We start from the raw sequence: 14,940 nt of genomic DNA, 5'->3' as shown, positions 1-14,940 counted from the left end.
CCTGACCTAGGGAGGATTTTATTTGGGGTTTATCTTTTAACAATTCGACAGAGACACAACTTTAAAATTTGATTTAATTCGGTTTTATCGGGGGGGAATGTATTTATGTTTTGTTTTAAATATGTTGTGCGCCGCCCTGAGTCCCGTTGGGAGAAGGGCGGCATATAAATTAAATTTATTATTATTATTATTATTATACAACTTTGTATGTTAACATTTTTATTACCCTGCCTATATCTGGCAGCCTTAACATTTTAAATCATTTTTCTTTTCATATATTTTTTTCTCAGATGTCAACAAATACACTGTAATTCCCATTAAACTCCCTAAACTACCACTTCTAACATTTCCTCAACTTTATTTTCATCCCAAATTTTATCCCTTTTATTAAAGAGGCACAGTGGCTCAGTGACTTAATGACCCTGCAGATGGTCTCTACTCCAGTGGTTAGGGTCCTAGCATTGTGTGGCGGGGTGAGCTCCCATCACTTGCCTCAGCTTCTGTCCACCTAACAATTTGAAAGTATGTTCTATGCAAGTAGATAAATAGGAGCCACTTTGGTGGAGAGACAAGCTGATGCTCCATGCAGGCAGGCAGATTCCTGCTGGCTCTGAATCTTCCAGTTGTTGCGCCCATTTGCGAGGCAGCTCCAGGGAAGGAGAGGGGCTTGGTTGACCCCGTAGGAAGAGCCACTCTCATCTTTCTTTCTGGTGCAAAATCAGCTTACCCTCTGTGGCACACCTTGGGAAGCTCGCAAGCATTTCCTACAAGAGAGCTGGTAATTTGGCAGCCAAACTATTACATTAGCTAGGTCAGGAGACCACAATAACATGTGGTCTCCTAGCTAATAATAATAATCCCTTTTATTTTTAATTCCTTTCATTCGGAGAGAGGTTCCTTTTTTAGCTCCTGGAACAATTTATTTTTTTTCATCAAATTTTCTTTCTGCTTATTTTAACCTTACCTGTTCCTGGCTTTCTTTGAGTAGATTAGTTGCTAATACATTTTTTTCTTTTAAAAAATGCCCTTTATCCTTATTTTTTATAGCATTCTCTTCTTTTTCCTCATCCACAACTTTTTTTTTACTAAGCATTCTTTCTTATACTTCCACACACATGTATGGCATTCAAAATAATTCTTTCAAAGCAACTTCCACATCCTCCTTTCTTTTATATCCACTTTTCACACATTCTGTTAGGAGATTTATATATCTTCTAATGCTGTTGGACAAAGGATTCAAACTTTCTCTTCCTGTAGTCATTCTTCTTTCACTCTGGGGTCTTTTTTTCCTTCCCATACTTACCCCCCCCCCGGCCCCAAGATGCATGTTTCAAACTGCCAAATTATGGTCTGTTCAAAATTCAGAACTTTTCTTCAATCTTTCATTATGAAAGATCAAATCAGCCTTTCTTATTATTATTCTTTTTCATGAACAAACCTAACATCATCCTCTATGTTCATTATTGGATCTCTGGACAGCCCAATCACTTTTTCCTCTACTCTTTCACCTTATTCCATGACATCCATTCATATCCATTAGTCATAATTTTTTTCTTCTGGATCATATTCATTCAGAAAGTTGCAGTTTTTACCAAAACTAATCCCAGTTCTTCCATTGTCATTATTTGCAATATATGTACTTTCCATCAACTTATGGCTTCCTATTTTCATAGAGAGCTATAACTAGATGATACCAATTCATATTCTCTTATGTCTATTTCAACCGTTTTGTTCTTAAGTCTAACCTTCCTTACATTTGTTTCAATTCTACTAATTCACATCAATTATATTCTCCATCTTTCTGTTGGTTTCTCAAACAACACACCTATTTTTCTTTCACTTTATTTGTTAATTTGTACTCATCACTCTTTACTCCTCTTCCATTACAAAACTATGTTTTAAAATAGTTTCATGAATCTGCACTTACTGTGAATATCCGTCTGCCAGTCCGATCAAATGTTACACAATATACCGAAGACAAATGTCCCAGGATTCGCTTATGCATTTTCATATGCTGATACACAGCAGTTGGAATAAGATGTTCCAGTCTGTATTTTCCATTAAGCTTTCTTGAAAAGAGAGTTTCAGCTATAAAAAAATTGATATATTTAGATATATGTTCAGAAAGATATCTCTTAAGCAATATCAAGAAAGATTTAAGCCGTTATTCATATACATAATTCATGTAATTAAAATATATTTGTATTATGTCAGAATATAACAAATACATAGGTACATACTGTGTTTTCCCCAAAATAAGACCCAGTCATATTTTGTCTCAAAAAGAGGCACTAGGTCTTATTTTCGGGAGATGTCCTACCATAGGAACACTGCAACCAGGCCTCCCACGCCCCGAAACCTGTCGCGCCGCTGCCTGACTTCTTCAGCGGCTGCTTGCCACCATTTGTAGCTGGATGCCATGTGGCACATTGCGCCAGCGCCAACGGTTGTAGCAGGAGGCTGCATAGTGCTTCATGCTGGTGCCGCCAGTCGCAGGAGGAGGCTGCGCGGCACTTCGGGCCATTTGCAGGAGGCTGCATGGTGCTTTGGGTCGTTGCCACCGTTCGCGGCAGGAGGCTACGCGGCATTTTGGGCCATTTGCAGAAGGCCACATGGTGCTTTGGGCCATCATCGCCAGTCACAGGATGCCACACAGTGGCCTGCTGCGACCACTGGCAACGGCCCGAAGCACCTTGCAGCCTCCAGCAAATGGCCTGAAGCACCACACGGCGTTCTGCCGCGAGTAGAGGCAATGGCCCAAAGCACCATGTGGCCTCCTGCCGTGAGGAGCAATGGCCTGAAGCGCTGCAAGGAGTCCTGCCATGATGAGTGGCAATGGCCCGAAGTGCTGCATGGCATCCTGCCATGAGGAGCGGCAAAGGCCCAAAGCACTGCACGGAGTCCTGCCGCAACCGGCGGCCATGGCCCAAAGCACCATACAGCCTCCTGCCACGAGGAGCTGCAACGGCACAAAGAACCACACAGCATGACAAGTTTCAGGGCATGGGAGGCCTGCCTGCTGCAGTCCTATCAGTAAGGTAAGCAGGTGCAGTGTGCGTGGGGTAGCTCCACCACCTTCCAGCTCAATTTTTAGACATGCGCCTCGCCCCAAATCTAGGGCTTATTTTCGGGGTAGGGCTTATTTTCGGGAAAACACAGTACCACTTCATAGGTCTCAAAAATAATGGAAACAAACAGAAAAGTTATTGCACTTTGAAAAAATCATACACATCTGACCAATATATTTCCCTTAGAGTAAAAGATCCTCAGTTATTAGCAGCCCAATTAGAATCGTAACTTAAGGGCTACCTATATGGCACTTTGATTTGTTAAGGATTTAGTGATTATTACCACTACTCCTACTACTTATGATGCCATTCTAATTACTATAACTGATTGTTTTAAAGACTTGGTCAATGGAGATAAAAATGTTTTTTAATTATATACTTGCATGCAATGTACAACCAAACCTCCTTGTTTAATAAACAAGCACATGTGAGCTATTCAGCCCTACCTTAAGCATCCCTGATTAAAGCACCAAAAAGCAATGTTTTATATTACATCTAAGCTCTGTACTGAGATCATAATCTAATTTTTCTGATGCCTTGTGTAATTTTGCTTCTTTCAACATATTTAACATAATCCTGGGATAAAACAAATGAAGCTATTTCCTCCTGCTTTTTTAATTACTAATGCAAAGTTAGAAACAAATATCAAATACTGCCATCTGCTAGTTCATATTATATTTTAAATCATGAATCCCAAGTTACTTTATAGTGATATATTACTACAGTTTCTTCTACATGATCAATGATATTTATATCAACAATAGTGCATAATTAATAGCAAATCAAAATATTTTATTTATTATATAAGCTTTAATGTCACTCAATTTATTCTGGATTCTGTTGTCAGCAGCAAAGCATCATAATCCTATCTTGTTGATACCTTATCAGGACAAACAGCAAAATCAAACATTTTTTATTTACCAAATAAAAACTACCAAAACCTGAAAAATCAAGCATTTCATGGTTTTAAGCAAGGAATAGCTATTTGAAGACAATCTATTCTGATAATTTCATGAAAGTTATTCTCTAAAATGGTTGCGGTCATTTATTATTTTGTTTCTTCAGTAGAAATAAGCAGCATGTCTTTGACATATCCCATTTGCAAATGATCTTTTACATTTCCACTTTTCCAAACAGCAGCATCACAATTAACAATTAGCATATTTGATTTCATAACCATAATGTATTCTGTACACATTCCATACCGGCATACAATATAAGCTGTTGCTATGTGTTATAAAAAAAGCCAACGCATTGTAGGCTGCATTAACAGAGGGATAGAATCAAGATCACGTGAAGTGTTAATACCACTTTACAATGCCTTGGTAAGGCCACACTTGGAATACTGCATCCAGTTTTGGTCACCGCGATCTAAAAAAGATGTTGAGACTCTAGAAAGAGTACAGAGAAGAGCAACAAAGATGATTAGGGGACTGGAGGCTAAAACGTATAAGGAACGGTTGCTGGAATTGGGTATGTCTAGTTTAATGAAGAGACGGATGAGGGGGGACATGATAGCAGTCTTCCAATATCTCAGGGGCTACCATAAAGAAGAGGGAGTGAAGCTATTCTCCAAAGCGCCTGAAGGCAGGACAAGAAGCAACAGATGGAAACTAATCAAGGAGAGAATCAACCTAGAACTAAGGAGAAATTTCCTGACAGTTGGAACAATTAACAATTTTCCTCCAGCCATTGTGGGTGCTCCAATTCTGGAGCTTTTTAAGAAGAGATTAGACAACCATTTGTCTGAAATGTTATAGAGTTTTCTGCTTAAGCAGGGGTTTGGACTAGAAGTCCTCCAAAGTCCCTTCAAACTCTGTTATTCTGTTTCTAAAAAAATCTTAAAACATTTTTGTTCAGCCTAAAAATTGATTAAAATAGAAGAGCTCCAATGACATATTTATATTAAGAAATTTAAAGAAGCCACATTCCGGATTTCAACTCCCTATGAGACAGAGGGGGGGAGGGGAAGAGAGAGGGAGGGAGGGAGAATGAGAGTTATTGTATGCTGTCTAATCATTTCAGATAGGCTTCCAAATACATTCAGAAATATCTTGTCATTTCTAGTTGCTTAAGACTGTTTCTTAAAATCTAAAATCAGATTTAATATACACATTTTTTTAAAGAAACCTACACAGGAGAAACTACCTGCCAAAAACTATTGCCACAGTTACAGTGTTACATTGCCAATATTAGCTATTACAATTATGTAATAACATTCTTACCTATACTTGGAGGACTGCCATAATTTATTGGTGACTCTGGAGGCCTCCCACAATGCAATGCAGCAAGAGCAGACCCCTTCCACACAACATGTTTGCAACCTATTTAAATATAAAAAACAAATGTAAGCATATAAACATAGAATGAAAAAGCTGATCAAGCCATTTTTAAAAAAAAAACGTATGAGTATGAAAATAAACACGCCTCGTTTCTGACAGAAGGTCGAGGATTATCACAAACTTGAGGACCCTGTGAAACTCCTTAAAGAACGAGATCTTCTCCAGGTTCAGCTACCGTATAAACGTCCTCTACTAGTCCACGGTTCACAGATATCATAAAATGGACAATTATTTGGTTTTTTATAACCAATAAGGTTTTATTCTCACTTTTGAAAGTGAAAAAATATTTTGAAAGTGAGAGGTGCATTTGGCACATAGGACATTGGTTTTACACCCTACACAGAAAGAACAATTTAAAACATCGTATCTTGAAACAAACTATACGCTAAATTTAAATCACCCTCTCTCAGTCCAACCCACCTCACAAGGTTGTTGTTGTTGTTAAAATAGGAGGAGGGAGGTGTGTTGAATATGTTCACTGCCTTGAATTATTTGTAAAAATAATAAAGTCGGGATACATATACAATAAATAAATAATTTGCTAAAAACCATTATTTTAACAGTCCATAAATCATAACATTGTTTTCATTTTAACCATTACAGAAGTAATATCTAATACAGAATAACATTAACTGGAATATTTGTATCATTAAAAGAATGTGCATAATCTTTATAAAATAATGCAGATACATTAGCAGTCCCAATTCTTTATTACACAACAACGACTGGAGTTAAGGCACAAAGAATTACTAGTAATCTAATGTATTCATGGAAACGCATGAATTTTAACTATGAAGTTCCTAGTTTCTGCTACACATTCCAAGTAATTACACTATACTAATGACAGTCCTACATAATAAAAGGGTGCTTGCTTTTCTCTGTAATATTTCAGAAATTGTTTTCTTGAAAATTAAACTCACTGTTCAAGATTCAGTTTACATCCTTTTGACAATGTGCACAAGGAATACTTATTTACGTGTAAGCTATAAAGGTGAATAAATTCATATAAGACTTCTCACATAGTATAATATTCTAATAGTTACTATAATAAGTGAAATTTCTCTTATGTGAAGACATATAGGTAAAAAATCAGACCCAATGTGAATAAGCAGAATTTTACTCTAACTAAATTGAAGGTTACTTCCTTTGACTCAGGAGCCCATTTGAGATTAGATTTTTGCCCTCTGTAATCTAGAATGGGAAAACAACACTGATCTATTTTTTTTTAAAAAAAACTTTTCTCTGAAAAAGTAAAGTATAAAATTGTGGGGTTTTTTTAGCAGAATGAAGTTGTATCTGTTGCCTAAACTTCCTTCTCTACAGATAAACTGTATTAAATTTCAGACAGGCAGAGATTTTTTTAAGGGAATCTTTATGGCTGAACAAGGTCTGTGAATCCTGGTTTCTGGGTGCATAACATTTGTAAAAAGTTTATATATTATGAATGTACCCTTTGAATAAAAACATAATTACAAAGGAACCAGGATTTAGAGTCATTTTCATTTAAGTTCTAAAATATTATTAATTAAAGATATATATTAGTTGTATGCATTTTAGATAGAATTAGACAATATCTGTTGGCATATCTACCTCTTCTATAGAAACATATCTTCCTAAATTTCAGTTAAGAAGAAAGGGAGGTAGATGATTATACTAAGGGAATTACTAACTTGAGGTAGTAAAAATACATATAAACGACTCAGTAGCAATGAAAACGGCAGGTATTATAGAAGTGCTCCTCTACAAAATGAATTTATTTCAATGGATCTATTTCAGTTGTACAATTTCCTACATAAGTGAAAGTGTAACTACTTTAGACTTTACATCCAGACTAAAATTCTGTGAATTGCTATGATAGATGTTGTCCACTCATTCAAGGCATTGCAGCAAGTCAAGGAGTTAAAGTAAAAAGAAATGTGCATTGTGATGTCACAATACATGTACCAACCTCTTATATATATGTTATGTTGCAATATAATAACAAAACTTTGTATCATTAATACTGGAATGTCTTTCTTTCTTGTGGGTGTCAATGCTTTCATGAGTGGTTTAAATCCAATGCCCCCTTTTTATTTTAAAACTATTTCTTGGTACAAAACCCCAAGTGCAAAACGTTCCCCTAAATGCAAGTTTTAGAAATCAAGAGAAGATTTTAATTATATTTTAGCTGTATTCAGAAAATGTAGCTCTGAATTTGGTTCTGTAAAAGCAGGGCTTTTTTTCTCATAGAACAGCCAGAACGGAGTTCCGGCACCTTTTTTGGATGGAACCTTGTAGGGTAGGCAAGGCGGATTGTATGAAGTGTGTGAGTTCCAACACCTTTTTTTTTTTTTTTAGGAAAAAAGCACTGTGTAAAAGTATTTTTTTCTCTCATTCCCTTTTAGCGTCACACCAGTTATATACATTGAGCAATATTTGGTGTGATATTCTTTTAACAAATGGCTTCCCTGAGTGAATAATTATCTAAAAAATAAAAATTAAAAAATGTGTGCACTTATGCATGTCTCTTTTCCCAACAGCATTTTAGTTCTAAGGTTAACGTATTTTGAATCCAAGAAAATGCAATACTTCTCTCCAGATAAAAAATATTCATTATTATTTTAATTGTCACATGGAAATGTAATTATCCAAGTGCATCGGATATCTAATGAAGTCAGTTTACATTATAATCAGAGACTCTCTGCTTCAGAAATGTAATGCCTTTTTTTAAGGGCTTTTCTCTCCCAAGAATTTGGCTGTGTTAAGCTCTCTCACATCGCAAAACTGAAGCAAAGGGGAATACCTAACAGATTTTTACATTTTTTAAATTTCTTTTGTAGCACAAGTATTTTTCCTTACATTTATCATTGAATTGTATAACAAATGACCCAATTTGATCAAACCAAATCTGAACAAATAATAAGAGGAAAATAAGCTTCAGTAAAGTTCATTCAAGATAACTACTTCTTTAAAACATCGAGAAACGTTTAATTAAGAATTGGACGATATGCTTTTGCAACATTTTGGCTCAGTTTTTACTCAAGCCCATGCAAACATTACCATAAATTCATGTGCGGATAAGTCACATGATATTCAGCATATAAAAAAGCTTCTTTTTATAATGCTGCGCACAATAAATTAATGCAAAGAATTTGTACATTTAAAAAACAAAATCTTGAGCATATGACCCATGACAATTGGGATTAGCACTATCACATGAAGAAGAGATGGTAAAAAAGCAAGCAGGCCTGGCAGCTGCAAATTTAAATTCCTGTACACAGAGCATGGAGAAAGAGTTATTCCAACTGTTGGGGTAAAAAGCACAAGAACTGGAAAGCCAACAGATTCAACTACAAGAAAAATGGAAAATCAAGATTTGTCTGCTATCAAAACACTGGAGAAGAGGGGACCTATTTTCTTTGGTATTTTCTATATTTTTTTCCACAAAAATCAAGTTTAGGAAAATAGTACTTTCTATTAAGTGATACATAAATATATAACATGTTTATATAGTACATGACCAAAATGATATAACATGAAGATTTTCATATAAGAATTTTAACATCCCATACATGTTGTCAAACATTTTGGTAAAACCTCTCAATGCAAGGGCAATATTACTGACTATTCACAAGGGAAAGAAGAACCCATTCTTTCTTTGTTCATAGGCTTCTGTTCCCAAACACAACAAAGCCTCAAAGCACAGGAGTGTGGAAGATATCTGAAGATGCATCTGTATCTTTAAAATACTCCATATACTTTCTGTTGCCACATTGTTTTGTTTTTTCCAAATTCCCCTCCTTGCAGGATTTTTTCCCCCACTGACTCAAGGTTTAAAGCAATCTACATCTTTACTTTAAAATACTGCCTCTTTCATGTCTAAAAGACACTTGGATAACCAATACTGAATATGCCAACTGACCCCCATAGGAGAAATTTGGTTTAACAACAATGTTCAAAAACATTGGAATCCCCATGATGCTTAAAATTGCAAATCGTTTCAGAAACCTTAAGCAGAACCTGGAGTGATCCCAACAAAGTAGCAAATTCACTTTTTCCAAAGACAAAAGTAAAGACAAGAAACCTGATAGGACTGTAAGTAGGAGCATGATGCAGACAGCAGTAGCTGATATATACCGAAAAATATGCTGGATAGAAATACTTGGGCCCAACAAACACTGAACAAAGACTGAAAATCAGGCTTGTCAGATGCTATATTTTTTTCTATCCTGCTCTATGGAGTAGAGAGTTGGTCTCTGACAGAAGGCCACCTGAAGAGACTAGAAGCATTTGAAATGTGGATTTACAGGTGGCTGTTACGTATAAGCTGGGTTGACAAGATCAGAAATGAGGAGGTGATAAGCCGCCTGGGAAACCCAAGGGAAATCATCAAAACAATTAAAAAACGAAAATTAGAATATTTCGGACATGTGATGCGACACCCAGAAAAATACGCGTATGAGGTAAATTAGGAGGTCCCTTTCTAACTTCCGTTTGCTCCAGGTCCGTCTTCTTCTTGTAGCACCGAAGTTTTAGATTCCCTGACCAAACCTGTTTTGAGTCGTCGTGAAAAAGGTGCGGCTGCTGATAAAAACAGGATTGCCAACATGATCGCCAACGTCCGATAACGGATATGGCACAAGAAGAAGAAGAAGAACAAACACTACTAGCACACTGATGACTTTGCATGGAATGCACTACTCTGAAAAGGCTCCACTTCCCACAGGCCAGAATACTGACTGACTTTCCAACCAGAGCCAAGTTTTATACCTCTCTACTGAATTTCCTGGCATTATTCCAGCACCAAAAGAAAGAGCTCTGGTACAGGGTACAGCTTACTGGTTAATGCTGGTAACGAAAATCAAGCATAGGATGAAAAATAATAATTGACCATAGACTTTAAAGTATCATTGGTGCACATCTGCGTATCTAAGCAGTTATACCAGAACATCCATTTATCTACCTTGAAGAAAAAATAAATAAAACTCTCTGATTGCCAGAATCTAAAAAACAATTGTAGGATAGCAGAGATCTCTAAGGGCAGAACCATCTGCAGCGATGGTACTTTTTGTACCAAATCTCAATGGAAAAGTAACAACAGAAACAACCATTCTCAACTCATCTCAGGTCTCTTTCGCACATATCAATCAGAGGGCTAAAAGAAGCTTCACTTGTTCACTTTTTTAAGTCAGATTGACAAATGGGAAGAGATAAGAATAGCCCCTATTGATAGGGTTATATAAAAGTATAGGAAAGAAATACAATTCCTCCAAAATACTGCCATGGGAAAGAGGATTAAAAAGCACACATGCACACACTCTCTCTCTCTCTCACACACACACACACAACCCCATTGGCTCTTTACTGAAAGGTAATTTTTACTCTGCAATACACAAAAACCCAATCTTTGCTATTATGGCTTCATACCCCAAACAATCTTTCAACTATTCCTTTTGCTAGTTTAGATGTCAGGAATACTGCAGGATTCTAGCCACTTGTCACAACGTCACATTTTTCAAGAATGTGAAACATCAAGTTTTCTTCCTGTAATGTAAACTACAAAATAAACTGCTTTCAAAACATTTCTGTATATTACAGGAATAAAATAATTCAATTTATCTATACTATCAATTAATCTATACTATTTGCTTATTAATAAATTATCACCTTAATAAGGCTGAATTCCAGAACAGTTAGTCCTCAATTTACAACAGTTCATTTAGTGACTGTTCAAAGTTACGACGGCATTGAGAAAAGTGACCTATGACCGTTTCTCCTGCTTACAACCATTGCAACATCTCCATGGTCACATTATCAAATTTCAGATGCTTAGAAATCTATTCATATTTATATGACAGTTGCAGTATTCTGGGGTTATGTGATCACCTTTTGCCACCTTCTGACAAGCAATCAATAGGGAAGCCATATTCATTTAATAACCGCATTACTAATTTAACAGCAGTGATTCACTTAATGACTGTGGCAAGAAAGGTCATTAAATGGGTCACTTAACTGTCTCGCTTAGCAACAGAAATTTTGGGCTCAACTGTGGTCGTAAGTCAAGGATTACCTATAACTGTAATAAGAAACAAGTCTACCTATAATTTCTTCAGGTCAAGATGCTGAAAACTATTTTCAATATTCGTATGTAATTTAACAGCCATCTGTTGAGCACTGGCATTTTCTGTTGAACCATATTCTTCTTAGAATATACCATACGTTTTCATTAGACAAATATTTTTTTTCTATACTATTTCTTTCTTCCTGAACATAACCATCTAACATGAGAGGCCAGAAGAAAAAAGTCAGTGCCAAGCTGGCAGAAATCTGTGAGTTAACTCTACATACTTTTTCACACTGTCTCATCTATCCCCATCTGGCTAGCAAAGAAGCTCTAGTCTCCATTCCTAGTGTGTATAGTGTGTGTGTGTGTGTACACACACATACACAAACCCACACACACACATATATATATACACACACACATATACATTTATTTACGTACATTAACTCTACTATGTATTTTATATGCCTCATATAATTCCTCTTCACTCACTCAGGCAAGCCAAAAGGCTGGACACAGCTGTTCTAAAGTTTTGTGTTTTTTTTAAATAATGCAATCATCCATGACCACAGCACACTATGACTGTACTGACCGAACTTCTGTTGTACACAGGAGAAGGGAGAAACACTTGCTGCTCTTTCCAGGCATTCTGCTCAACTCTCATAGTTGAAGTACAATACAATGGTAACTTCTACACCAAAGCGATTATGGAGCTTCATTACACCCCACCTCTCCCATTAGCCTGCTGGATAATATTTTTCCAAAGTCCAGACAATTTTACTCTTCTGTTAGACATTGAGGAAAAGTAGGTTGTGCTCCTACCACAAGGGTCCCCAACCCCCAGTCCATGCACAAGCACCGTGCTGCGGCATGCCAGAAACCGGTCCGCGCAAACAAGCAATGCCCCATCCGCTGGATGCAGGCAGTACATGAAACCACGCCCCCCCCCCCGGTCCGCAGAAAAACCTCTCTCCACGGAACCGGTCCCTGGTGCTCAAAAGGTTGGGGACCTCTATCCTACCAGACTCACAGAAAGTAAAATGAGGGGGTATCCAATGATGATTCAAAGATAATCAAAATATTTCAATATACAGAGTACATCTGAAATTTTAACACATACCCCCAAAAGAAAAAAAAAGTCCTAGATTACTTAAATAAACCACAATTGATTGAATACACAAGTTTACAAATCATGATACCTGGGTTCATATAATCAAATAAATGTCAGAGTTAGTGTAAATCCCACACAGTTGTCACGACCAAAACAGCAAGAACTACAGTGCCAATATAGGGTAAACAAAATTTTAGAAACTGAAAAAGGAATTTCGCACTTGCATTCATTATGGTAGAACCTCTTTGAAATGCTTATTCCCAGACTTCTTTCTACCTGGCTATATAGTTTATGAAATAAGTGGTCAACTGACCCACTCTCTATTTTTGGCCAATTCCTTTCCCAACTTTCCCCAATCTCTCATAGCTAACATGATTTGTGAGTTATTGAGCTAGTTAGCCCTGAAGTTATAGCAATTGGACATTCCATAGTAAAGCAAAATACTATGCCGGAGAAGGCTCATATCATTTTTCCAAGACAGTTTCTGCCATATTGACGGCACTTCCAAGCATATGAAAGGATTTTTTAATCTTCCACTAAGACAATAGTACTTTTAATTTTTAGATGATTTTTTTAATCTCCTACTAAGCTTCAGGGAAGTTTAATAATAAAATCAGACAAGGGCTTTTTAAACAATCTAGCCACATCCTCCAGAGGAAGTGAAGGTATAAACTGCAGATTATAGCTCCACATGTAATCCAACTGAGATTGTTTTTGTGTTGAAACAACATCTCATTATGTGACAGAATTTCAGTGAACTACACGGTTTTGCCCTTAGTTGTATTTTCAACTATCTTTTTACCTCATCTTAATTTGCCATTCCTAATATTTTTTTCTTGATGGGGTCCCATCGATTTGGCATTTCACCTACTTAGGGTATCTGACTGTTCTACTAGGAACATATTTTCCCTACATACATCTGAGTTTCAGGTTCTATTGGATTTCTTGCAAAGGGATTTTGAATCTGAGAACAGCTAGCTGTCCTAAGAAATGCTATGGATATGCAATTTGTTCATATTTTGTTCACAATAAGGAGAACACAATGAAAACGTTCTTGCCTGAATCTGATCCAGTATATTCTTCTATCGCACAAACTCCAGAGCAAAAGATTTAGTTTTCCTTTCTAGCCAGTTCAATTATCTTACCTTAACATATAGTTTCTATCTACTACCTGTTGTCCATCTCAGTTCCCAAAACTTGGCAGCTAATATACAAGCTCTGAGATGCACTCTGAAAACTTTTTTCTTCCTCAGGAAGCATAAACAAGGGGTCCAAAATTACAAATGTAAGTTGATGGTTTGGATTTCATTTATCAATCGGTGTTATAGTAAGCAAGAATAATTATAGAATGTTAATTTTCAAGGTTTAACATTTCAAGAAAAATAATGGTACATGCATGATATTAAATAGTACCATTTTACAAGAAACAGGCTCTAAATAATGTGGACATGTATATATGGACATGTATGATTGTACTGACTCTATATTTACCTTTTAACTTATAAACAAAAATTGCTGGGTATTCGAAAAGTTCTAAGTTAAGCAAAAATTGAGACTAAATCTCCGTAAAGCCAAATCTACTCACAGATCCAAAGAGAACAATTACATCTTCCTTACATGCACTGTCAAAATATGATGAAAATGGTCTCCTGAAACCTCAAATTTTAAGTGTACAGGAAGTTACAGTTAAATTAATATTGTACTTCCAGTGGCAGACAAAAAAAATATTCTTGAATTATATACATATTTGGAATCTTGGTATCTCAAAACCATGCTTAAAACTAATCTATAATACTACAAAAGAAAACTGAATTATAGCATAAATCAATAGGATTAGAATAAAATAAGTAAATTATTCTCCATATCACAATATCTTTTTATTAAAGTGTAACTTATATATCTGTAAAGAATTTAACAGCAGTGAATACTATATAAAAAGTAACAAGTCTCCAATTCACAAACATACAGACCTAATCTGATGTCTATGGGCAACACTGCATCTTTGTACTTCTCTCTAGGTTCTAATAGAGTTCCTGAACCATTTCTTTTTTCTTGAAATTAAAATAACTAGGTAGTAATCGGAATATATCAAAGTGAAGCTCAAGTCTCTAATGCTGTTTACTTTCAACCATGCTACCAGATCCCACATGGAGCCTGAAACTATTTTAGAATATAAAAAAGGTAGGTGAATACGAACAAGCCTTTTTGCTTTAAAATGTACATGGAAAACAAGATACACTGGGAAATACTAGGAAACATCTTGAAAGGTTAAAAATGATGAAGGGGAGGAGATTACATCTGTGCAGTATACATTTAGCCTTGGGTTTTGTCTCTGTTGAGCCACTAGAGATAAAAGTCATGTTTGGTTTTAGTGGT

General features: G+C 36.2%; 1 protein-coding gene across 1 annotated transcript in view; it reads right to left on the bottom strand.

The window, feature by feature from the left end:
* PHIP (pleckstrin homology domain interacting protein) overlaps positions 1 to 5,384 on the bottom strand; it is a 75,347-nt gene extending 69,963 nt beyond the window's left edge. Inside the window, exons 1-2 of the mRNA XM_015821736.1 lie at positions 5,294 to 5,384; positions 1,928 to 2,088 (exon numbers count right to left, since the gene is read on the bottom strand). Coding sequence (XP_015677222.1) covers positions 1,928 to 2,011 — 84 coding nt within the window. The 5' untranslated portion in view covers positions 2,012 to 2,088; positions 5,294 to 5,384. The remainder of the gene's footprint in view (positions 1 to 1,927; positions 2,089 to 5,293) is intronic.
* Positions 5,385 to 14,940: the final 9,556 nt, after the last annotated feature.

This window comes from Protobothrops mucrosquamatus, unplaced genomic scaffold, assembly GCF_001527695.2.
Source record: "Protobothrops mucrosquamatus isolate PMUCROS unplaced genomic scaffold, P.Mucros_1.0 scaffold1394, whole genome shotgun sequence".
Classification (NCBI taxonomy): Eukaryota; Metazoa; Chordata; class Lepidosauria; order Squamata; family Viperidae; genus Protobothrops; species Protobothrops mucrosquamatus.
This window is presented reverse-complemented; position numbering and strand designations above follow the sequence as displayed.